This window comes from Gavialis gangeticus, unplaced genomic scaffold, assembly GCF_001723915.1.
Source record: "Gavialis gangeticus isolate Ggan-Ray unplaced genomic scaffold, GavGan_comp1, whole genome shotgun sequence".
Lineage (NCBI taxonomy): Eukaryota > Metazoa > Chordata > Crocodylia > Gavialidae > Gavialis > Gavialis gangeticus.
The window spans coordinates 61,953,496-61,979,267 of record NW_017729024.1 but is presented as its reverse complement, the minus strand read 5'-3'; the positions used below and the strand labels follow the sequence as shown (position 1 = coordinate 61,979,267).

Sequence of the window (25,772 nt, the reverse complement as noted above, 5' to 3'; positions counted from 1 at the left end):
CGTAGCTTGCAGAAGGGCACTCTTGCGAGCTTGCACATTTTCGTTAAGGACTATTTTGCCCTGACATATGGGGGGTTAGTAGGGGAGTAGGAAGACAACTGAGGACACCTATTGTGAAGGCGCTGTGTGTTCTGTTGATCTGGGGCATTAGCCCTGTGACAGCCAGCTGAGGGCACTGAACCCTGTTGGTTTTGTGTGAAGGGCTGACAGAGGCCCTGGAACTGGAAGTAAGCTGACAAGCCCTGGAACTGGGGAAGGCAGTGAAACCCTGCAGAGAGACTGAGCATGTTATTGCCTGGGCCAGATAAGACGTGGCTTAATGATGAGAAGGGGTAGGAAGGCATCTAAGCCTCCCAAATTGATACAAGTTAAGAACAAGGCTTGGCAGGCTAATACAGGGGAATGCTGGAGTGCCAAGTAAGGCCAGGTCATCTGCAAGAGGGTACCAGAGCCAGGGGCCTTCCCCAGGAGGATATCTGCAATTGGGAGTGATAGAGCAGGTCACAACATAATGTTTCTGACATGCCAAAGCCAACAGTCATTGTCTAAGTGGGCAAAAAAGACTACTTGCCTTAGAGACTACATTCTTGTTATAATCTATTATCTCTTAGAACGAAGCTGATCAAACTGCCCTTGTGTAGCACAGCCCTTCTAACTGAGGTACCACATGATTCTTTCACCATTGCAATGAGGCACTCCATTCCTTTTCCCTTCAGACAAATGATGGCCATTTCTGGAAAAGAACCAAAGGGGAAATGTTGTGGGGCAGGGTTAGCTCCCCACTGTGCAGCAAGCTTGTGTAGAAAGCTGCTTATTAAAGGAAAAAATCCTGCTCTGAATTGTACAGGAACTCCTTTTCCTGCCAGAGCACTACAGGGAGTTGAGAGCATACTGAAGGTCTGGGCTACTTATGTACTGCCCCTGCCATCTCTGCTTATGCTGTCCTTTGCAGTTTGTTAGCTAAGAGTACACACATAACTCGTTCTCAGAGTCCTCCCAGTTCATATGGGTAACTGGCTCTGAGTCAGCAGAATTACTCTGTGCTGACCCTGGGCACAAGCTGTCCCAGGGGGCAGGTCAATTCAGTATTTTTAAATAGAAAATCCAAATTTCCCTGGGATGGGCTAGACCTCATACTGAGGCATGGTGGGAATGCAGGAGATGAAGAGGAAACATTGAGAGAAGGCCTTGCAGCTCAGTTCTACCCCTCAGCAGGACATTCTTATTCAGAGTCCTAGTACTTCTGTACTCAGAGGCTTAGGTCCCTTCCTACTCCTTCTCACCATCCAGTGCACATCAGCCTTGTAAGCAGCGTGACCTGTCAGCATACTACTTTTCTCTCCAGCATGCAGATACTGTGGTGCATTGTGGGACCAGTACAGAATTTGCTCCAGCCAGCACTGCCGGCAGCTTGTCCTGACATGCTTGAGCTGTCGAGAGAAAGGCTTCACAGCTTGTTGTTCTGTTTGTCAAGAGAAAGGGCTTAAGTTGGCTTCACGGTCTTCTAGCCCAGTGTTCAAGGAAGAATGTGAATGTACAGACCAACGGCAGCAGGTACCAGTAGAATACATCTAACAGCATCTCTGGTGCAGTGGAGTTCCCCTTTGTAGTGTAGTTGGTGTTTACACTTCCACATAGGGGCTGCACCTCCCAGGGTCAGATGTCCATTTTCAGTCATTTTAATCACAGTTTGGGCATTCAGATGCCTCAGGTGGCACCAAAGATCTCAGCCCTAATCTAATCTGCACTTGGGCTAGGTTGCACCAATAATACCCTCCCCTGCCTGAGTATAAATTAGCAAAGTATCATATCAAACAATGGTGCTATACCACTCTTATTGTTTTGTTTTTTTGAAGTGAAGTTATTTTTCTGCCTCCTACAATATGATGGTATCCCATGATGAATGGTTGCCTACAACCAGAAGAAAACGAAAAAAGTAAAGGAGCAGGCAAGGTCTACATTCTCCTTCCCATAACTGAGACACATGTCTATGTATCCCATTCCCTCCCCACACACCATGTATACTGGTGTTGGCAAGAAATCAAAGAGAGACGGAGACAACTTATTTATTCCTGGGACAGTGGGCTGCCTGCGGTTAAGGCCATTTTTCCACATGAACATAAGCAGCTCTGTTCTACTCTCCAAACTCAAGCTAGTGCTTCTGCAGTTATCAGGCATTGACTAAGTAGCTCAGCAGTGGCTGTGGGATGTTAGCTTGACTCTCAGCTCTCACTAATGACTGTTAGAAGAAACAGCATACAACCTTGAAAGGACCCAGTGCCATAGATTTGAAAAGTGATTGTGTCCGGCCTCCCAGAAATGACTGTCAACCGAGGCTTGTTAAAGCATCTGACAAAATGGAATTCAGCAGTTTTTATTAATATTTTGGCAGATTGAGCACTAATGAAGAAAATGTTCTTTGAAACTTCTCCCCACTTTTTGTACTAAGTGGTAATGTCCAATAATGGCTTTTCATAACAACGGTTTTTAAAAATAAAATATTTTTTTCTCAGGTTCCTGCAGTGACCTGTTGTCAGATACAGCAGGTTTATTTCCAAGTAGGGGCTAACGGTTTCACTTTACAGCGCTGTGGTAGGAAATGAAGGAATTGATAGCTGAAGGATTGGGCACTAGTTGTAATTAAGGCCTGTCATTTTATTCATAATGGTGTTACTATGACTAAGTGCTCCAGGTTTCTACTTGGTGTGGTTTACTTTTTGTGAAGCACATCTTTGAAATGTCTTGGTTTCTGCTTTGGGAGCCTTCCTCAGAATTCATATTTTAAAAGGAATTGCTTAGTGTCTTGTTCAGTGTCCATGAAATGATTGAAAGGGCTCCCAGAGGTTTTTTGAGCAGATCCCCTCCCTCCCCCCATTCCTCATCTGCTATCGTCCTGCACTCATCTGACATCAGTTATGTTGTCAGACCTTTTCTTACTGTGTTTGAGAGTGGCACATTTGTAGTAGACATTCTCAATCACACTCTGCAGTCCTGGTTTAGAGTGCTGCCCGTAGCCAGGTTTGGGAATTCAAAACTACAAGTGTAGTTTCAGGTGTCCTTTTAAAAAGAACCATCAAGTACAAAAATATCTCAGCTTGCTGGAAGTATTGGAATCCTAGTCGAAGGCATTTCTCCATTCCCTTCTCAATGCTAAATGTGAAACCATGTAAATTTTATTTTAGAGCTGAACTTTTAAAATAGGAAGGATGAAAAAGAAGACTCAGCACTTCCAAAGTATTTATTTTCTGAAGTATTGTACAAAGATTCTATGTTGGTGCCTGGAAACCTTTAACCTCTTGGAAGACAAATGACAGCAGAGATATGGCTAATTCCCAGCCCCATACCTGCTAACAAGGAGTGGACAAGAGAGTTTCCAGTACTGGAACTGCTACCTTAAAACCCCCATACCATCCTGCCCCCTGCTGCCCAGAAACCTCCCTGAGATGTAGGTCAAAATTCTTGGCCACAATGTAGCAAGGTGCATGATGTGAGTGGTCAGGTAGCCAGGCTGATTAATGTGAAGGATCTGCATAGGAGGCCTGAGGTGCTCACAGCCAGCCTCTGTACATGGCAGGGGGAGCAGAAGGCTCAATTGTTTTAGTGTTCATTGGGGGAGAGAGCAGGAGAGGAAAAGGCCTGGTTTGTTCTGGAATTGGGTGGGTCAGAGACCCAGCGGCTGAAGAGAGGCCTTGTGAAAAGCAAGTGACAGATCCTCCCATGTGAGCAACCCCTTTGTCCTGGTCTCTTGCCCATTTATTAAATGGACAAAAAAAAAGCACTCTGACAGCTCCCTTACACATCCAATCAGAGTTTAATCAATTCGAAGGACAGATGCAGCAACTCTTCAGGGAAACTACATTAGCTCTACATAATAGCGCTGCGTGCATCTCAGTGTTTCCAGCCAGGAGAGTTGGGACCCTGCCAGGTACTGGGGGGGCAGTGTTTTGATTCACCTTTTTCTCAAGAGCAACTAAAACAAAAGCTTGACCTCTTCACCTTCATTTCCTACTGCTCTTCTGCTTTGTTTGTATATAACCTGAAGTACTTCACCATGATTTTGCCTTGACTGCATCTCCTTTACCAGTTAGGGAGTGCACCCCACCTATGTTTTTCCAGTAGAGTCAATGGCACTGTTTTGAGAGCAAGGGCTCACCTTTGTGAGTCTGTCTTTTCCAGATCAGTCTGGAGTCTCCTGAAGCATGTTTCAAAGGTAAAATTAGTTCAGATACTGCTCTGGCATGGAAAAGGACAAGGTTATCACTTTTAAAAAGGCTATTTTAATTCTTATTTTGAGAAAAAGTCTATGCTCAAGTTTTCATGGCAGGGTTCTACTCAGCTTTGGGTTCCTACAGTCAGTGGGACCAGCAGTATTTCCCAGTTTAAGATCCATTTCCAGGCCCTGAAAGTCACTTGGAGGGCTGAATTAGTACCATGTAAAGCAGAAATGAACTTTCTAATTCTGAAATGACATTTTAATTATTTTGCATAAAGCCCATGGGGCATATCTGGTAGGAGCGGGGTAGACTAAATGCCAGTCATTTTGATTCTGTTTCCTATGTTAATGCCTCTTTATTATTTTCTTTAGTCTTTTGCACATTTTTTTTTACAAAAGACACTGTTGAAGCCTGAAGTCACTGACAGTACATTTATTTTGATTTGAGGAGCAACAGCCATACTCTTAGTTCCTAGTTTGTTTGAAAATAAAATATTCAGCAACATTGTGAACCAGAGCTAAACCCTATACTCCACACTCAACAAAAATTCCATTGAAACGGGTGGGAGTTTTGCTGGAATAGATAGTGCAAGGACTGTAGAGCTCTGCTCTTAGCCCAGGCATACAGAAGGCTTGTTACCAAGTGAAACAGGCTGCCAGGATGTGTTCTTTATGGTACAGATTAAGGCCCCAATCCTGCAACAGTTCTGCATGACCAGACACTCCTGGTTCTACAAGGACTTACCATAGTCTGTGGGTGTCTGCATGGATGTAATGGTCCACGTGCATGGATCCAAATGCATGATCAGAGACTATATACATCTACTGGAACATCTTCCCTTAAAGATCAGACAGTAGATTTTATTGCTATACAAAAGCCCTTTTCTAATTGTGCCCTGAACCATACAGGTTCACATGCACGCTATTTTCAAGTAACTGCTTTAGTAGGGCATAGTGTTCAGAGTCTCATCTGTTCAGATGTTTGGATGTTAGCCAGAAGCATCACCTTTAAGGTTAACTGCCAGGGCAGTGGCTGCCCAGCCAAAAACCAGAACTGAGAGTGAGGAGTCCATTATGTTCAGAGCAGAAGCACCAGGTGCACACATTTAGCGTTAGCAAATGGGCATAGGGAGCAAGGCAAATTCTGACATCAGCTTCAACAGAGGCAGGGTTTCATTCCCCATCTCTTATAGCAACAGTATTGCTTAACCATAGTTAAAAAAGGAAGATACTAATGCTCTGTTTTTGTGACTCTCTTGTTTAAACATTCGTGGCCTTACGTTCCTTTTGTTTTCAGCAGGGTAAAAAGGCACGGATTATTTTATGAAAAAGAGATGCTTTTGAAATCATGTTTGAAATAAGTAATTCAGCCAATGTTGGTAATTAATTGCAGTGCACAAGTTCACGAATTCAAAGGGTATTTTAGGATACTAGCAATGCTTGTCAAAAATGTCCGTTTCTCTATAATTTGAGATCAACTTGAAAAAATAAAGTATTTTTTTAATACTTCTACAACATGTGTGGGTGGAGTAGTAATTTTTTTCTACTCATGCAAGCACATCCTAAATATCTCTGAAGCACAATACAGGAAATACTTTGAGAAATTGTCATGAGTTAAGTAAGTCACTTTTGCCCTGCCACGTACACTAAACTGAGGCTGCTTAAAACTGACCACTTGCCTGGAGTGATACTGTTTTGATTCTAAAGAAAACATCATTAGTCATATTTGATAGTATCTTCAACTACAATCACTAGTTAATTTAAATCTTTAGTGCATAATGATGCAATAGAACTGAGGCACCACAGATAGTTTGTGCAGGCACTTTGCCTTCTGATTTCCACACTACAGCACAAACTGCTACACAGCCTGGACAGCCACAAGCTACACCCCACTTCGGCACTTGGGAAAAATAGGCCCATTCAGGTCTGCAAGTCTCCTCTTCCTCACTAAAAAGAAAAAGACAAAAAGACATGAGTCAGTCAAAGCAACTACAGCACCTGTGGACAGCAGAAGTACCTAAAGAATTTAAACTCGTGCAAGGAAAGAACTTGGGATTTTTCCCCTGATTTATAGGGAACATCACATCATTTAGTCTGACTTCTTCTATCAGATGTTATTCTTGTTGATCTCAGTTATAAAGCTTATATTCTAAAAAGGCATTGCCTGGCTCAATACAGGGGCTGGGGGTAGGATGTTCGCTGCTACTGCTGGGAGTCTCCACTGCATTCCTAGTACCGCTGAAAATAGGTGCTTCATTTCTGATTTGAAAATGTCTGGCTCTAACTTCCAGTCATACGTTTGGATTTTCAAACTATCCTGGCATCTTCTGTGACAACTGAAAACTTCAATTTTTGTCTTTATCAGTTTAAAAATCTAGGCCACTTAAAACGAGCTCAAAGATTAAGTAATTATTCTGGGTTTCTGCTGGAGATGAGACATTATTCATGGAGTTCAATAGGAGCTGCTAGATATCACATCTCATGGCTTCTCTCAACCTATTGGAGATAGATCCACAGCAGCTGGTGGAGGCCTGTAACTAACTATATAGAGAGCAAGGCTCCTCATCCAGCTCTGACCTTTTATAGTTGTTAAGAGGCCTTTCTACCTCTGGAAACAGACTCCTGCAAGAATAATTCTTTCCTAATTGAAGCCCAAGCTGCATCTTTCTGCTTTCCTTCATACACTCATGAGCTTCTTCACCAGACAGGCCAGAGAATTTGGGGATGGGACTAGTAGGGGGCAGGGCCCGCTGCAGAATCCAGGCCCCAGGTACCTCCCTGGACATGGCTGTCAGCAACAAGAGAGTAAGCAAGGGCTGTGCCAACACCGCACCACTTGCCATGCAGCCACTTGCATCATTTCCACCATTGCCTCAACCAGCCCTGCTTACCCCACTGCTACTGCCAGCCTTGCCTCAGCTGCTGCTTGCCTCATCGCTTCCTTTGGCCCTGTGGATCTGGCCTGCAAAGAGCACAGTGGTCTGGATCCAGCCCGGACATGGGGTAAGTTTGACACACCTGCTCTAGTGAATATTTCCAGTAAATGTTTCCACGGAAGAGAACATAACATATTTGAAATAAATACCAAGGAAAAGAAAAAGTAGGTAAGAGAAGAACACAGAAATTAGCTCACAGGTGGAATGGAAGAGACTCTAACAAGCTGGCTCAGATAAAGTACTGTAAAGGATGAAAGTGACTGCTGCTGAGTCGAGAAGAGCAAAATGGAAGCTAGAGAAATGAGTAAAACCAAGTTTGTGTAGAACCTGGTAGTGGCAGTTGACAGCACTGGTAGTGGAGCACAGAGAGCTATTGCCAGTAGGAAAAAAAAAACAAAACTATCTATACTTATACATCTTCCAGGTGCAGAGTTGAGAAGTTATGCCAGAGGCCATCAGATCGATGTAAACGAGCTGCAAACAAGAATCAAATCAGACACCTTCTGTGCTGGTCTCATCATCCAAGAGACAGACAAGGTTACTGACTCATGAACCCAAAGAAGCAGGAGTAGAGATACACAAAGCCTTGCAACTTATAGATGAAAAATATTGTGGATTGCTTTGTTGCAACAAAAGGAAAGCAGCAAATATTCCAAAGCTTGTCAAAACCAGTTCTGATCCAGGCATTAATTAATTGTGGATGTCCTTTTAATCCAAAGAGCCCATCCTTTCACATGAAGTGCATAAACGTCAAGGGGCTACACAGTTCTGTATAAGCACTTAAGTATAACTTTACACACGTGTTTGTTGATGTTAGCAGGACAGCTGGAGTGTGCATAAATGTAAGTATGTACTTAAGTGCAGAGTTACAGCCCCAGTTTGCAAGTGCTTTGGGAAAAAAGAATGCCAGAGTCTACAAGAGCACTGGACTGGTTGAAGATCAATTGGAACAATCATTTTATTGACTGGCCTAACATTCCCAGTAATTTAAAAGTGCAAACACAAAATAATATGCTGATAGCTGTATGAAAGAGAGAGCAGCCAGCTAGGACATACTGATTTTTAGAACAGTATGCTTTACGGCCGAGTACTTAAGCCAGACATTCGTGTATTCCATCATTTCTTGGGCACCACAACAATGTGGGGGAGGTGCAATTATAATTTAAAAAATAATTTGACTTTTTATATAGATACCAGCAGACCAGATTCATTCAAAGCAACAAGCCAAACCAGATTCCCTGTTTTTCACCCCAGTTACAGCTGGGATTAATCTGATGCATGTGGGAAGTGCCTGGAGATATCTGTGTCTCTAACCATGAAGTTCACTGCCTCCAAATACCATTAGAAACACTTTCAGAACCAGGTATCCTTGCAATCAATAGTGCATTCCTTTGGGATCTGAAAACCTGACTTGCCCCAAATCCTATTTGACCCCATCCAACAAGTCCCATTGAGTTAGTGGAACTGCAGTAGGAGTCAGATCCCTCTCACCCTGAGAAAGGACCCAAGTGATCAGCCCCAGAGTGAGCAAGGACTTGATTCAAATGTAGTTCCTTCGTACTTCAAGCAAATTTTGATCTGAATTATTACATTTTCATAAACTATGACCAAAAACATCACCCAGGCCATGAAGGGAAAACATACACCAGCTACATTTCAAAGCGGATTGGAAAGCTACTGATAAGTGCACCATTGAGGACCAGTGAGATGCAGGAAGAAAGGAATAATTCAAAGTGGGCTCACAAGGGAGACTCACCAAGGTCATTATTGTTCATCATGGCATTGGCGGCACGAAGCCGGGGTCCTTGCTGTGTAAAATGATACCCAAACTTCAAAAGGGAAGTGTTTTTTTCAAGCATGTTTGCAATTTCCATTTCCACCTTGTTACCCAGTGGCTGGCTCTTTGATGAAAGAAAATACAAAATTAGCTTAGAACTTGTTCTAACTTTGGTCTTTAATTCACTAACTGCCTTTTATTTGTTTTGTAAATTCCCTTTGAGGATTAGAACTGAGAGATCAGATCTCTCTCCAATCTCTGAGTTCTGGTCCTCAAAGGGAATTTACAAACCACCTTTCACTGACAAGCCTACAAACTTCATTTCATCATCTTACTGGATACAAAAAATCATGGACTAAATATAGACATTGGGACTTATGACATATGCCTAACATCTGACTCCCCAGGTACCTCTCCACTATTTACCAGCTATGTTCATTCCCCTTCCCCACCCCCCACCCTCGCCAATCTGTCTCTCACCCACTGGCTCCTCAATTTACATCTTCACTGACTGGCTTTCTTGCTTGCAGACCAGCCTTTGGCTTCTTTACTATTCCTTTCATCCAGGAAGAGCACACACCAACTGCAGATGCTTCCTCAGCCTGATGAAGGGGATTTATACCTGAAAGCTTGCAAAGAATTTTTCTAACTATTTGAGCTGGTCTAGTAAAAGATATCAGATTTACCCAGAGAACCTTGTCTTCCCAGGACATTTCTGTTCTAAGGAAGTCATGTAGCTTTCTCTGGAGAAAGGATAAGGCCTGGGTCTTCCCCAGTGTGGAAATCCAACCTTTCAGCCTATGGTGGTTTGGCAGATATCAGGGCCTAGTGAATCCCTTTCTGTTAGTACAGCTGCAGAGGCCACACTACAAGAGGCTTCTCCAGAACAGGTTTTGCTGTTTCTTCTCCAGGTTTTGCTATTTTTGATTTCCTTCCCTCAAGGTGTTCATAGCAAAGGAGAAGGAAGCCACATAAGCTGCAGCACAAAGTGTTGTTTGCAGTACCCTCTGCACTCTCCCACTTGGACCATGAGATGAACTCCATTAGCTGTGAGGAGCACTAGGCAGTTATCCTTTATGTGGGTTAGACACTTGACAAGCACATTAAACATACCCTTCCTTATCACCCCCCAACAAGTTGTTTTCCAGTTAGAGTGACTAGCAGGAAAACCTTAGATGAGTCAGTCATATTTTCCACTACAGGATCCCCGTACCACCCATGACATGGTTTTGTCTAACAGTTCAATACTGCCTTGGTTTTACCTGGTTGTCAATTCTGAGCTCTATCAGTGAAGTATTGTGCTGAAGTGCTTCAACAAGGGCAAGGATGCCTGAGCCAGAAATGAAGTTGGATTCCACATTCAAGCTCTTTAATACGCTGTTGGCTTTTAGCATGTCTGCCAGAGCCTGGCACCAAGAGGAAAGAAGCAGTGTTTAATCATGCCTTGAGGGATGGCCCCACAGTCTGGGGATTTGGGACAGCAAGGGTCAGTCCCCAGCGCCTCTGTACCTTTCTGGTGTCACTCGATCTCCATCTGTGTCTCATTAAGGAAACTGAACCAGAAGGCACCTCTCTTGGGCCAGACACCAGTCCCTGCATTCACAAAAGCTGAGGATGGACCATGCCCAGCATAGTCCTGTGGCATCCTGGAAGGGTGTGTTGTTGCTCCCCATGCTGGCTGGGCCTTCTCTTTGCACTGGGACCCCACCCTGTCTCAAGCCTTTCCACAGTGGCCCACAAAGCCATCTGCATACACACACTGCCCACAGCCTCAGGACCAGGGAGATGCCTAGTCAGCAAGGTAAAAGCACAACTGGTTGCCCCTCCAGCTCCCTGCATTGCAGTACACACAGATGCCCATGACACTTGGGCAGCAGAGAGCCCTATACAATGCACCTGACACCACTGGGTTGCCTCACCAGATAAAGGCACCCAAAATAGGCACCTGAAACAAACACACACTTACAGTGTTAAAGTATCCAGAGGGACTCTGCTGTGCTAAGTGCTCCAAAAATGTGCAGAAGTGACTGTACCCACCCCATAGCTGACAATCTGAATTCCACCACCATTGTTTTAACTGCTTCATTGTCAAGCAAAGGACACCACCTTATTTCCTAAAGCTCAAAGTCAGTCTTCGTTTACTAAAGCTTGGGGCAGTCTATCTCCTGGGGAATGGGAGGCTACACCAGCCACATTACGGGGAGGGGTCTGTGCCTTGAAGGCAGCCATCACAGACTGGGAGCCGTGTCCCTGATGAGTTATGTAAGCACAACAGCAAGAACTGCCAGGCCAAAGGGCCCTGGCAGTGGAGGGGAAAGAAGCTTCAGTTGGATTAAGCTGGAAAAAAAGCTGGATCCCGGAGACTGATGGCAAGTAAGCCTAGGGAAGGGCCAGTGCTGGGAAAGGCCCAGAAGAGCAGGCTTGGTGAAAGACTTGTGCTGGAAGGAACCCAGCAGAGACTAACTAAGTTTTGAGCACCCTGCAGCAGTAAGGGGAGCAGAGAGACTGCAATTAGTGAACTCCTTGGGAGTGTGTGGACTGTCTTGGGTGAGTGAGTGCCTTGGAGCCCTTTGGAGGGAGGACCAGCAAGAAGACAGGACCAAGTGAGGCCCAGGGACCCTGTGCTGTAACAGAGAGACTCCCACAGTGACTGCTTTCTGACCAGACTGAGGGGCGATGCCAAACACCACCACCGAGGCATGGCAGGTGAGTAGGCAGGTGTGACCTGACCCCTAGGTGTCAGTAGGGAATCCTAGGGACACAATCCCCACATGGTTACACAGCGTGTCCTCTACCTTCTTCTTCCATGGGTCTCTGCTCTTGCTTCCCCAGTGTTTGCCTAAAATGCTTCCCATCAGAGCCTCAATCACAGCCTCAGGCAAATCTTGCTTTGTGCATTTGCCCTATTAAAGACTCCTTCCCATTACCACACCTTGAAATGTTATACACTGCCCCCAGCCCCTACACCTTGCTCAGATGACTTCATATATCACAATGCACTTCTATAAACAGCTGTTGTAATTCACCCCTTAGTTTCACCTTCTACCCTCTCCAGTGATACTCCCTACACCTCTGTATGCAGCATAAAATTCCGTCCCATTGTGCTAATGTGTAAGGACCCAGCACATTACAATATATACTTCTAGAAGATGACAGAGCTGGAGGGTTAGCTGTAAAGGGAATATATGGCCTCATGTTTTCTTGCTTCTTTATCAAGTAAAGACCTAAGATTTTTCAGCATTTTTAAGTGTTAGAAACTCAGATCTTGCCTGTGAAGCCACATTTACAAACTTAGATCTTGCCTGTGATCTTGCCTGGACGGCTCTTCAGGACAATTTAAGAACTTGCAGGATTATGAGATCATACATGACAAATGACTGAGATTGTGCAATTGGAAAGGGAAGATATTTAAATTTAAAGTTATTTAGGTTTTTCACTTGCTTTTATCAATACCTGCTAAATTTAAATGCCTGGAGACATGGGAGAAAAAGATGTCCTTGTGAAGGATATAACACTTCCTCTGCCCCAGCAGAGAGCTGAGAAAGTGCCTCTGGGATTTGCAAATATTCTGATATTCCAAAGGTATAGAATATTCAGATTAAAAATAAACAAACACTCTTCGCAGTCTCAATAAAATGTAAAGGACCAATAAGCAAGTCGTTACAGGTCACTTTAAAAGAAATGCAAAGTCAGACGACAATACCATGAACAAATTTCCTACAAATGTCCACCCATCCTCTAATAGTATGGCATCATACTTACCAAAGCAACAGGATCATTGCTCCTTGTTCCTACTATGCTAAACTTGTGTACATAGGTGTTAGTCTTGAGTGCTTTTGCATAGGCTTTTAAAGTGGGTATAGGAATATTCTGTGGAAATAAATCCAGAAAAATGATGTTGTGCCACCATGACCATTCAGATTCCTGGTATATAATATAAACAAAATGTCAGATACAGAGGTGTTTAACAGACCTGAAAGTGTCACATCTGTAAAGTGACCTGGACACAAAGCTCAGAGACCTGAGAAAGGGTACTGCACACTCAAAGCTTGTCTATATCCCACCCAACTAAACAGTTGGTCCAATAAATGATATCACCCACAAAAATCCTTGCCTTTAGACAAAATCAGATACATCAGGAAGAGACTGTAAAATAGAAACTGTAAATCATACAGAATTACAACATTCGACCAGTGGCCAGCATGTCCTAACATGCATGGGAGCATTTCAATTCTCACCCCCGGTTAGCTAGAGACTCACATCCTGGATATAGGCAAGTTACATCTCTGCGTTTTTAATTTCCCTATCTACAAGACAGGAATAACACAACTTACCTGTTCACCTCTCATGGTTGGTGAAGGCATTTAACTAGTTCATGTCAGCAGGCGATACTGAGCATGTCAAGTGCTGCAGTTTTGCCTCTTAATCGTACAGGCAATTTTCAAGTCACAGCTGATCCAGCATGTAGATCTGCACATCCAAGGATCCCTTGGCAGAATCAAGGCCTGACTTGGATTTGCAGAGCTGTTCTTGGGAGGTATAGAGTATCCTCAACTCTGGCCCAAACACCTCAAAGAATCAGGCCCACTTTCCTCCCTCAGTCACTTTTAACTTTATTAATGAAATGCCTCTTAAAGTAAAAACTTTCCATCTTTTTTTTTCAACCCAGTAAGTAATTATTGAGAAGAGTGTGATTTAAAACAAACCAAAACCAAAACATTTCCCCATTCTGAGTTCTCACAGGGTAAAAATAGTCTTTTCCTGCATTAAGTATTTAAAAACCCATTTCAGATTCAGATATTTCAAGTGATTCTAAAAAATTAAGTTTACTGTATCCATGGTCTCAAATGAGGATAGCTTACAGATATCCGTTGTCTTTAAAACAACCATTGTTAATGCTATTTTGAGAGTAAATCAGAGCAGGGGAAGTGTCTGATCTTCTTTGGTCCATGCTAAACAAAGCAGCTCTCAAAATCTAATGGGTCTGATTTTTTTGGCAAGTGCCAAGCGTTTGCTCTCAATTGCCACATCTGGACATGCGTGGACATTTGGTTCCGTAGGGACAACTAGCAGCGGTGCACCCTGTGCTGCCGCTAGTTGTCTTTGGGGAACATTTGTGCCATGTGTGCTCTGGCACATGGCAAGTTACTCCGAGTGGGACAGGGGAAACTTGGGTCAGCACTGGGCTGGCCTCAGCAGCTTTACTGGGATCCTGGGGGCCTCCTGGAGATGTAGCCATGTTGCTCCTGCTGCGTGGAGCCTGGCCAGCAGCAAAGTGCAGCTCCAACCAGTCAAGCTCCAGCTTTGGGCAGTACTTGCTGCTGCCCCATGTGCCACTCCACCCTTTTTTCCCATGGTTTTTTTTGACCCCTGGATATCCAGGGGTCAAAAAACTCTCAGCGCTGCGTAGCTGCGGTGCCACAGGCCACACGGCTGCACTCATCTGGATGCAGCCAATAACTATAGCTCCTGTCAGATATCTCATACTGTCCCTTAAAAGTCACTAGTAACATTGGAAAATGTAGGCCTGTGATTATGGAAATTCAAAAAATGGTTGAATATACACAGGTAACTGGGTGTATATATATATATTTTTTTTTTTTAAGGTCTGCGCACTTGCAGTTAAAGGTATCGATACTGATAATTGTGCAGATAGTAACTACATGTTACATGCACAAGCATATATATATAGATATATACACACACACACACGCGCGCGCGCGCGTCTTATAGATTGGAGACAAGATAGGAAAGGAGCTGAACCTCTTCTTGTTCAGCCAGTGTGAATGAACCTGATGTTGTATGCACATATGTGCACACGGAGGTGGTCTGCAAAGTTGCATTTGTGCCCTGATTTGCTTCTTTATGTTGCATAAGAGAAATGAAAAAAAGTTTTTGAGAAACAGCTGGCAGTTTTCCTTTTGTTTGTACATGAGAAAAGTCTCAGGAACATATTTTCTCCCAGACCTTGTCAAAACTTTCTCTTCTACCTTGGCCAATTTAGCCAGAAACCCAAGAGAACAGGGACAATTTCTCTGCCTTTGCAGGTCCCCTTTAAACAGAAAAGCCTATCAGTTTAGATTTTATATAGGTAAAACTGGTAACGCAGCAGTGCAGTTTCTAGCAGCAGCATTGTCTGTGTAAAGTGCAGCAGGAAGGAGCACGTACCTTAATATTATTAAGGTTGACTTCCTCGAGTTCAGGATCATTGTTCTTTATTCGTTCCAAAGTTTCTTCAACATCTGTTGAATTTGGTTCTTCATCAGGAACTGGTTTGTATTGAGTGGGCTTAATCACACCTGCAATTATAAAGGAACATTTTAAGAAAGAAAAAAACCCACATACAAATGGTCAGGAAGAAGGACATTGTCTCTAGGACAGTATCAGTGCTAGTGGCTATTTTTTACTCTCTTTAAAGACATTTGGAAAGGGGGAACCTGTCAGGTTCCTGAAGGTTCTAAAAAAGGATGTGGAGGAATATGCTGAAGGAACTGCCAGGAAAAACCTCTGCCAAGCCTGACTCAGGGGAAACTTTATACTATGGAAGACTCCCAGAGCCAGGAGAGACAAAGATGTCACAACCTTGTTTAGTGCCCTGAGCAATGTCTGGCAAGGTAGGAAGGCCTTGGACTGCCTTATGTCACCCTTGTCTGTTTTCCTTTTAACCTGTTGAGGAAGTAACTGTGGAGGGATCTTCTTCATTTATTTATAGACATGAGGCCCTTGAAAGCTTAGGCATGCTGGGAGGTGAAGTGTGATAGGACATCATTGTAAATGTCAACCCAAGTGCAGATGTGGACAACAGAGAGATTCATCCATAAAAGTGCAACCCAAGTTAGACAATGACATTGACATTAGACAAAAGTGGAAGCAGTAAACAGAGAGGGAGTTTGACTAGGGAATTCACCTGAGATGACAGTGAGGAAGCAGGAGACTCTGTGTGTCTGTGAGTGTGTGCAAGGGCCCTAGTGCAGGTGTGGTGGGCAGGTTCTTGTGGTGTCTTTTTTCCCCCCATTCCCTCTCCCACCTGCCACCTCTTTTTTTTTTTTTCCTTCTTACAGCATAGGTGTTCTCCAGGGAGCAAAGGAGGCAGAAATGGAGTCTGGGTCAGCTGCTGTGACCTACATGTGATGTGCCATGTTTGTGTTCCTCCTCCCAGAGGATCAGGAACACTTCATCTGCATCAAGTGTAAGCTGGTGTCTGCCCTGGAGGAAAAGATTCAAAGGTTGGAGGCATGGGTATCCATACTGCATTGCATCAGGGACCAGGAAAATTATTTGGACAAGAGTTATGAGAAGATGATACTGGGGTGGTCAAAGGGCAATGAGGAGAAGTGGCAGCATGTGACTACGCAAAGTAGGAGGATACCCAGAATTGATGAGCAGTGGATTGAAGTCAGCACTCAAAGCTTACAGGCACTTTGTGGTAGAACTGCTGAGAAAGAGGCAGAGGAGAGGACATCTGAAAGCACGAGGCAAAGTAGGCAGCAACCTAGAGAGCAGGAACTGCAAGTCCCCAAGGACAGGGGCTCCAGGACCACTGTATTAAGGCAGAGAACAGTGGTGGTGGTTATTGATTCCCATCTGCAGGGGACAGAGGCACTGATTTGTTGTCCAGATTTGGGGTTGAGGGAGGTTTGCTGCCTGCCTGGAGCCCAAATTCAGGACACTGCAGAGGGCATCTATACATGTGCTTTTGGAGGGGGGGATGTGCTTTAATTAGAGTGGCTCTTGGGGATGTGGCTCTCCGGGATGTTTTAATTACAGCAGCTTTTGAAAGCCACTTTAATTAAAGCACACACAGGATATCGAGTATTCAGCATCCCATGTTTCAAAATGGCAACTGGGGCGCTTTAACTAAAGCTTGACAAGCCATTTTGAAATGTGGGGATGCTGAATACCTGAGATACTGCAGCATGCAGGAGTGTTCTGATTAGAACACTCCAGCAGACTCAATTTATTAGAACACACTGAAGCTTGTGTAAAAGTACCCAGAGAGACTGCCAAGGCTCATCCATCCTTCGAATCACATCCCCTTCCTGCTCATCCATATAGGCACTAGTGATACTTCCAGGAATGATGCTGAGCAGATTGAGGCTCTTGGCAGTAAGGTTAGGGGGTTTGGAGTACTAAGGAGTTATCTCATTGATACTTCCCATGGAAGACAAGGTCCAAGCAGAGATCACTGTATCCTGGCAGTGAATGCATGCCTGAGCAGCGAATGCATGGCTGAGATAGTGGTGTTGACATAAAGGCTTCGGCTTCTTTGACAATGGGTTGATATTCTTGGGAGGAGGACTGATATCAAGAGATGGGATCCATCTGATGAGAATGGGGAAGAGCATCTTTGCGCATCCTCTGGCCAGCGTAGTAAGGAGGGCTTTTAACTAGGTTCCACAGAATATGGTGATCAAAACTCTCCCACAAGAAAGCACACAGTCCAGAGGAGAAAGGACTGGAAGAAGTAACTCAACTCTGGGAAAGGGCCAGAGCACCACAGGACTGCAAGTGGCACAAAATGGAAGTGAGTAGGTCAAAATGCAAAATACGTCTGATGCATGTATACAAATGTGAGAATATGGGGATCTTCTAAGGAGCTTCTAAAATGCCTCAGATACAAAAGGAAAGCATACAGGGAATGGAAGAATGAGCAGGTCACCAAAGAAGCATACCAGGAAATAGCAAGAACCTGCACAGACAAAACGAGGAAGGCAAAAATAAAGGATGAGCTGTACCTAGCAAAGGAAGTTAAGAACAAGAAAAGTATGTTGGCCAGAAAAGAAGGACCAAGGAAGCTGTGTGTTCCTTTTGCTAACAAGGCAAGGGGAACTCCTAACAGAAAATGCAAAGGAGGTGGAGCTACTCAAGAGCTACTTTGCCTCACACTTCACAAAAACATTAAGCTGCTGTCAGGCACATAAGTATTATCTGGATAAGGAAAGGGGTAAGTTGAGGGAAGAGATAACAAAAGAGACAGAGAGATTTTGTTGGGTCTGAATGACTTCAAGTCAGCAGGGCTGGAAGGACTTCATCCTAGGGTACTGAAAGAACTGTCAAAGGAAATCTTCATGAAGTTGTGGAAGATGGGTGAGGTAACAGAGTACTGGAAAAGGGCCAACATAGTGCCCCTCTTTAAAAAAAGGCAAAATGGAGAGAACATGGGGAACTACAGACTGGTTCACCCCACCTCAGTACTTGGGAATTTACTGAAGCATATCCTAATGAAGGCCATTTGTAAAGAGGAAAGGCTTATCAACAAGCAGCCAGCATGGATTTATGAAAAACAAATTGTGGCAAACTTGATCTTCTTTGACAAATTAACTCCTTTGGTGGATGAAGGGAATGCTGTGGATATAGTGTATCTGGACTTGAGAGTTTTTTGACAAGGTTCTGCATAACTGTCTCGTATACAAATTGGAGAAATGTGAGCTGGACGCTGTAACAGAGAGCCCGGGGCTCCCTGTTCCTTTAAGAGAAGAAGCAGCCTAGCCAGGGAGCACTGCAGGGCACCACAGCTGTAGGCCACCAGGGCAATAAGCTAATGGGGTAATTAGCAGGCACCTGCAGGCAGTCAGCTGACCAGATGTAGGCAGGGCCCTGGGGACATATAAGCTGAAGGCTGGGGTTGGCAAGGGAGGCTCTCCTTAGCAGCCACAGGAGTAGGAGCTCCTACCCAGGAAAGCCACCCAGAGATGTTGGGCCAATAGCTTCACTACCTGCAGGAACAGTGGGGTTCAGGGAGCTCATCAGGAACCCAGGATGCTGTGTTAAGAAGTGGCTGAGGGCTTGTGTTTGTTGTGTTTATACTGGCAGTTTGGGTTGGGACAGTAGGGGAGATTTAAGGAGATCCCATTAGTGCCTGATAGGCACACAATAGCTTTGAGGCCTACCAGGGGCAGGCTCAAGCTGTTATTGAGCTCAGAGTGGGCAGAGAATGCAAGGCAGCAGTGAGATGGGCCAGGGCCCTGAAGCCAGAGGGGCACAGACACACAGGGGCCTGGCAGCAACCCCAAAAGACAAGAAGGAGCTAGTGCTTCAGAGCCAGGTCCAATTTAGTGGGCCCAGGCTAGAAGCCTTAGAGAGATTAAAGGAGCAGAGGCTGAAGAGGCTGAAGCCTTAACAGAGGGAACAGTGGTACAGTAACACTTGTGAGGCATGGGGTGTGGTGTAGGGAAAGATTTGGAGTCATGCAATTAGCCCTTAAGGCTTTGGGTGCCCTGCCAGGCACAGTTGACTGCAGAGGCCCAGCAAGGGGCCTGAAACTATAGAGGCCTAGCGAGGGGCCGAGGATCAGTGAGGACTAGTAGGGTGCTGTGGACCTTAGTGGGGGTTCAGTGAAACCAAGGCCATGCAAAGGTCCATGGGCAGCCTCCCAATTTATCATCATTCCATCAAGGCGTGGCAGGTGAGACAGGAAGGCACACAAGGGGCGGAGCAGAGCATGGTCAGAAAGCCTTCAGGGGGCATCACAGCCACCCCTGGGGCCCCAATGTGTTACAAACACAACTACTATACAGTGGATAGATAATTGGTTCAACAGCTAGAAGCAAAGGGTAGTTATTAATGGATCCATGTCAGAATTGAAGGAAGTTTCAAGTAGAGTGCTATAGGGTCTGTCCTAGGCCCAGAGCTGTTCAGTGTGTTTATTAATGATTTGGATGCTGGCACAAAAAGCTTCTTGAACAAGTCTGCAGACAATACAAAGCTGGGAAGGACTGTGAACATGTTGGAGGATGTCAATTCAAAAGAATCTTGACAGATTGGAAAGTTGTGCTAGAGCTGGAGGGTGCAGTTTGATGCAGACAACTACAATCTGCTACAACTCAGGGAAAAATAATCAAAACCACAAATATAATATGGGTGACACCTGGCTGGATGGAAGCTGTATGGTAAAGGACTTGGTAGATCACTGACTGCAGTGTGATGCCACTACACAAAAGATGAATGTGGCTTTGGGATGCAGGACATTAGGTGCAAGACATGGAAGGTGATAGTGTCTTTGTATTTGGCACTGGTTAGACCTCAACTGGCAAACTGTGTGGAGTTCTGGTCTCCACATTTTAAAAAGGATGCGGAAAAGTTAGAGATGGTCCAGAGGCAGGCAACAAAGATGATAAAGGGTTTGGAAAGCAAGTCCTATGAAGATGTGGAGGGACTTAGGTATATTCAGCTTCTGGAAAAGGTGCCTAAGAAGGGGACATGAAAGCAGACTTCAACTACTTGAAGGACTGCTATAAAGAAGAGGGAAAGTGCCTTTTCTTTCTTGCTGCAGAAAGCAGGATGCAGAACAGTGTCTTGGAGTTCTATCAAAGTAAGTTTAGATTAGATATCCAGAAAAAGTCTTCACTGTTAGAATAGTGAGGCAATGGAATAGACTCTCCATCACTAGAGGTTCAAGAAGAGGTTGGACAGCCACTGGTCAAGGATGATGTAGGCATAGCTATGCCTATGTTCTACTATAGGTATTTTCCATGCTTCTGGGTTTTGCTTGTTACCCATGCCCACCCTTTCTGCTACATGTTGCAGGTTGTTTTTCAGCCTGCTTCAGAGGTATTGGGTGTTGGCTGCAGCCACGGCTGGGGACTTTGACTGGGGTGTGCCAATGCTCCTGCTGGCACCAGTAGTGGAGGTTCCTGGCTAGAGGGTCTTGCCCCTCCACTTGGGGTCAGACCAATCACCATATTTGGGGTCAGGAGGGAATTTTACCCCATGGTCAGACTAGTATGGACTGTGGGGGGTTTGTGTTCCTTTGTAGCAGGGGTGTAGGCCTCTACCCGAGATTTCTTCAGCATATACTGACAACATTTCACAGAAGCAGGACATTGGCTGCTGTGGTTCTCCTGCTTTACCTGTGGCAAGTTAAGGTCTGTGTTGTGTCAGGGTTGATGGTAGTTTTATGTAGAGTTCAGATTAGGGACTGTATAGGTTGGTTTGGACGGGGTTGATCCTGCCTCAGGCAGGGGTTGGACTAAATCAGTGTTTCCCAACCTTTTCCAAGGCACACTCACATTAACAAAATTTTTCCTCAGCACACCTGTTAAGGCATTCCCCATCCTCATACGTACTGTGGCTTATTACCATGGTAAAATTCCACGGCACACCTATTAATTTCTAATGGCACACTTTTGTGCCGCGGCATACTGGTTGGGAAACACTGGACTAAATGATCTTCAATGCTCCCTTCCAGCCCTACTTCTCTATGATTCTATGATGCATGGCAGTGCCACGCCTACGTGAACAAATTGGCAGATGATCAGCAACCCAACCATGGCTATTGTTCATGGAAAAATTCTCATGAGGTAGGCTAGGGCATATGCTTGCAGAGTGTCCTTTATTCTGTGTATCACTTACGCGCAAGATTTCTTGTTTGGGTTTTTCTGGATTAAAAAAAACCATTTGCCGTATTTACTCAAATACAAAATGACCCCCCCCAATCACCATGGGGGGAAAACGTTAATCTTATATACAAGGAAACCTCCTTAAATACATTATTTATCATTCATTTATGCCAAAAACAGCATTTGCTCAGCAATGGAAACCAACTATGAAGTTCACTGAAAGCAGCCAACACTGAACATGACTTTAAAACACTGGGCCCATATTGGGCAAACATGCTGATGGGAACCTCCTACAAGGAAAGATCAATGCAGCTCATCTGAATAAAATGTATCTGAGTGCCCACTGCATGTGGTCCCCCTCAGCGCCAACTCTTTTTCAAGGTAGACTTCCAATAATCAAATTCTTTACCTGAAATAATCAGATTCTTTACCTGGAAATTTATAACAAATTTATAAATTTTCCATATATAGAATCTAATTATTAAGGGGTCGTATTATATGCATGGCCATCTTGTATTTGAGTAAATATAATACAATCTAAATGCCAGGAAATGTCCATTTGAAACCAAAGTTGTTTTAGGTTCAAAGTGAACCAAAACTCCCTGCTGAAATTTACCAAATGGAAATATGAAAGATGTATTACTTCATCTTCGTCTTTTCAAGCTTCTCATTGACTTTTGAGCAAGGAAGCTTCTGTCCAAGTTCTAGAAGGAATTGTGCTGACACTTACAACACCATACTATCATCAGGGATGCTAGAGAGCAAAATAAACCCCCAGTTACTGGGTCAAAATGAAAACCTGCTATCGCAGGTCTGGCAATAAGGGAGCTTACTGCATTTTCTCACAATTCATATATGAGTTTCATAATGATGAAAGCCAACTGAAAAAAAGGTATTATTTTCAATTATTTACAATCAATAGCTACCAGCAGCTTTGAATCTTTCATACAAATACTCCAGACCATTAAACAGCTGTAAATCATACTTACTATTCAGACCTTCTTTGTTAACTATAGTGCTGCTTCCAAGTGCCTCATAATACTGCTGGTTACTCATCAGTGTATGCATGCCAAGAATAGCTACATTAAAAAGAAAAGAGAACAAAAATGAGTTATTGCAACCCCTCTCCTGGGAAAAAGATGGATCCTGGCGCAAAGCCTCACATCCATGACTGCCCAGAAATGATTTAAAATTCTATTTCAGCATTAAGTAATTTTTGTTTGTACATCGAAGAGCCAAGAAGACGGCACCTGTGCCCCTGTTCTGAGAATCAGACCCAGCTGACAATAGGTATTGATAGCACTGTGACCCTGTAACCAGCACGTCCCATTGCATGTTACATCAAGGTAGCATAAACTGTTTATGGAAAGGAACATGCATCAAGAAAGCGATCAGTATATTAATTCCAGAAAATATTAAATGGATAGTCAGCATGGGAATGGTTGCCCAGTAACAAGAGTGGGATGGACGATCTGAGCTGTAGCCTGACATGAAAGTGAGAGGAAGAATAAACATCAGAAAACACAAGCATCCATGCTCCAAAGTAGCGAGCCTTGCAGAAACCAGGCTGTGTGCTTTCAACACCAGACAACAGCATGGAACACAGCACACTCAGCAGGAGAATGAGACATTCCCACCCAGTCAAGTACAGAACAACATACTCATCCTAAAGTATAGCAGCTTTTTGTTTCCATGCATTCTCTTTGTACCCCAAAAAGAAAACTAGAAGGACAGCTTGGAATTTCTCTTTGTGCTTTAACATGTGGCAGTAGAAAACTGGATCGCAAAACCCTGATGAAGAGCTGATGTCCCTTTTGATTTACTCAAGGCAGAAACAAAAACAGTATAAACAGAATTAAAATGCAGCAAGAACAGAGAAACGAAATGTCAGATTTCACTCTAGTTTTCTGAATCAATGTGCAAATGGAGACAGAGACATGCCCCTCTGAATTTGCCCATGTTCTCTAATTTTAGCAGTCCAAGAGTTAAATAAATAGCACAAAGAAAACAGAGGCAACCAGCCAAACAAATATTTTACAGAAAAATCCTGCTGCTCAGAAAATCCATTTTGGAAAGAAAATGTCAAGGATTTAGAATGTTTATAAGATTTTATATTAAATGTTATAGATGTGTGTATGAACACATGTATTCAGGATGGATACCTCACTAGAAATAAGAACACGTCTTTACCTAAAATTAAAACAGACGTGGACCTACAGCAGGGTCCCCAACCTGGTTATGTCTCTTGCCTCATTCCATGAGCTGCTCTTTTAAGCTCTCCCTGGCACCACCAGCACAGCTGATGAATCATCCCTGTTTTGCATGGTATTTTGGCCAGAGACCTGGAAATCTCAGGGTTCTTGATACAGACCAGATCCTGAGGACTCCAGCTCACAAAAATAATTTCACTATTGTGAGTAGCCTCATAGAGTTTATTGGGACTGCACACCTGGGTACAACTATAAGCGGCAAATGAGTATCCATAGAATTGGGATCTCCATGAATGTGACAGGAAATACAAGAGGGATCCATCTGAAGGTTTCATTGTGCTGTGAAGTGCTTTTCATAACCAAAATACCTGCCCTGTTACATAGGAATGGCCACATTTCTATAGGTGCTGGGATAAATAACTGCTGACTTAGAACTACCAATATCCACAATTTAATTCATTAGGGCATTTAAATCCCTGATTCCACTTGCAAATTGGGTATATGGATGTCCTGTGACCTGAAGTGCAGGTGCAGATAATTACTGTCGTGAACTTGCATATGTCACTATGCTCCAGGTTTGCACCTGCAAGCAGGGAAACTCCTGCTGCCTGGAGACCTGGACCTTCTCACATATTAAACCAGGGCACAACATAGAGAGCAGCATATCATCATAAGTGAAGGAAGATTCCTACATGCTTGTGTTCCACTTTCTGTACAGAGGCAGCAGGAAGACAAATAACGCAGGCCCAGAAGTAAGTTCCCCAAGGTGTGGACGATGTAAGGAGAAGACGAAAAGAGGTATGAAGGGACAGATAGGCTTGATTTATTTCTGGGAGAACGCCATTAATTATAATATCATTATTCTTTTTGATTATGAATTGATTTCTGTTAAGGAAAAGGCATTGTATAAGTGTTTATGATTATCTAAAAATACTAGGTCACAGAGGAATGAATAGAGACATAGAATGTATGGCCTCAGTAATCCAACAGGGTTTGCCCCTCAAGTGACCCTAATGTACTAATGTATGCAGTGTGCTCTATATCCAGGCAGAAGTTATTTAACAATCTCTAGGAATGGAAATTTAGTTACTGTCAACACTGAGGTTCAGTACAAGTTGTACTGTACCAGGTCTTCTTTGGCTGCTTTCTCGGATATATAATCTTGGCAATATATATGGGATACTTGCACCGAAGAATAGTGTACCCTAGAATTTGCTATGAAGGAAAACTGCAGCTTTCAAAACAAAGTAATCATCACTGGAAGACGGGAAGGAACCCCTTGCTCTGGAGTTTAAAAAGCCATTTTTATAGCATAGCAGAACTTAGCTAACAGGACGGGGGTAGGGGGAAGCCAAGACAAAATGGTTTTGACAGAACACAACAGAAGCCTTAATGCACAACTGCATTCCTAATTTGGAATATGGCACTATACAGCAACAGCAAGTTCACTAGCATGGTTATCTTACAGGACCTCTGAGACTTTCAGTGAGATGGATGATGCCGTGAAGTATGGAAGGCACAGAATGTAAGCTGAAAAAAAGTTTAAACAGGTATGGGTCAGTACTGGAGAATTATTTATTAAATGTCGGTGAACATGAGTATCAGCAAGGGAAAATGCCAGTGTTTAGTCAATTTACTGAGATTTATAAACATGCATCCTTGGTAGGTATATGCTTAGGCATGTTTTCCCTCAAGGGCAAGCTGCTAATGCCTGTGCAGCACAGAGGCTCAGATGAACATCAAGCTTCAGTTTAACAACACCTAAGAGGTGTTGTCATTATCCTCAATATCTTTCCTCATGAGGGAAGAGCTCCAGGGCCCAGGGATGTGACCAGCGAAGACAAGGAAAAGTTGGCTGGTGGATCTTTCAGCCAGAGTTAAGCATGGTAATACTTTAGCTGTAGGCTGAAGCAGCTTGTCCTCTCTGCTGCTTCCTTGAGTTGGCTGAAGAGGAAAACCCGCCTTCTGTCTGACATACCTCTGTCAGTACACAAGAAGCTCGGACCAGAGCAGTGGTAACCACTCCAGGCCATGAGGACTTACAGAAGCAAAAGCCATATGCGATTTGCCCAGAACAAAAGTCCCAAGGGGTACCTGGGCCAAATCCAGCTGTTTACCAATACATGGAGGCTCAGAAAAAGGTAAACTCTTGGATGGGGGGGAGGAGTTTGGGGTGCTGAACACCTGGTCACACACTAATCTCCCAACTCTGCCATTTGACAAATGAAAGACAACAGGCCTAGCTCCTGTCCTGTACTGTATTTCTGCTTGCAGACAGAGAAGGGATGTATGAGATGA

At 44.0% G+C, this 25,772-nt stretch overlaps 2 protein-coding genes across 7 annotated transcripts in view; one reads left to right on the top strand and one right to left on the bottom strand.

Annotated features, from left to right (window-relative positions):
* TSTD2 (thiosulfate sulfurtransferase like domain containing 2) overlaps positions 1 to 1,929 on the top strand; it is a 46,508-nt gene extending 44,579 nt beyond the window's left edge. For both annotated transcript variants that reach the window (XM_019517172.1, XM_019517171.1), the window contains exon 10: positions 1,346 to 1,929. In XM_019517172.1, the coding sequence (XP_019372717.1) occupies positions 1,346 to 1,575 (230 nt within the window). In that variant the 3' untranslated portion in view covers positions 1,576 to 1,929. The remainder of the gene's footprint in view (positions 1 to 1,345) is intronic.
* A 2,704-nt stretch (positions 1,930 to 4,633) lies between these two features.
* Positions 4,634 to 25,772, bottom strand: part of TMOD1 (tropomodulin 1) — a 122,236-nt gene continuing 101,097 nt past the window's right edge. Inside the window, exons 5-11 of one of the 5 annotated variants that reach the window (XM_019517173.1) lie at positions 22,254 to 22,343; positions 15,095 to 15,225; positions 12,689 to 12,850; positions 10,189 to 10,332; positions 8,906 to 9,050; positions 7,559 to 7,623; positions 4,634 to 6,160 (exon numbers count right to left, since the gene is read on the bottom strand). In XM_019517173.1, the coding sequence (XP_019372718.1) occupies positions 7,559 to 7,623; positions 8,906 to 9,050; positions 10,189 to 10,332; positions 12,689 to 12,850; positions 15,095 to 15,225; positions 22,254 to 22,343 (737 nt within the window). In that variant the 3' untranslated portion in view covers positions 4,634 to 6,160. The remainder of the gene's footprint in view (positions 6,161 to 7,558; positions 7,624 to 8,905; positions 9,051 to 10,188; positions 10,333 to 12,688; positions 12,851 to 15,094; positions 15,226 to 22,253; positions 22,344 to 25,772) is intronic. The other 4 variants (XM_019517175.1, XM_019517176.1, XM_019517174.1 and 1 more) reach the window with 4 other exon arrangements.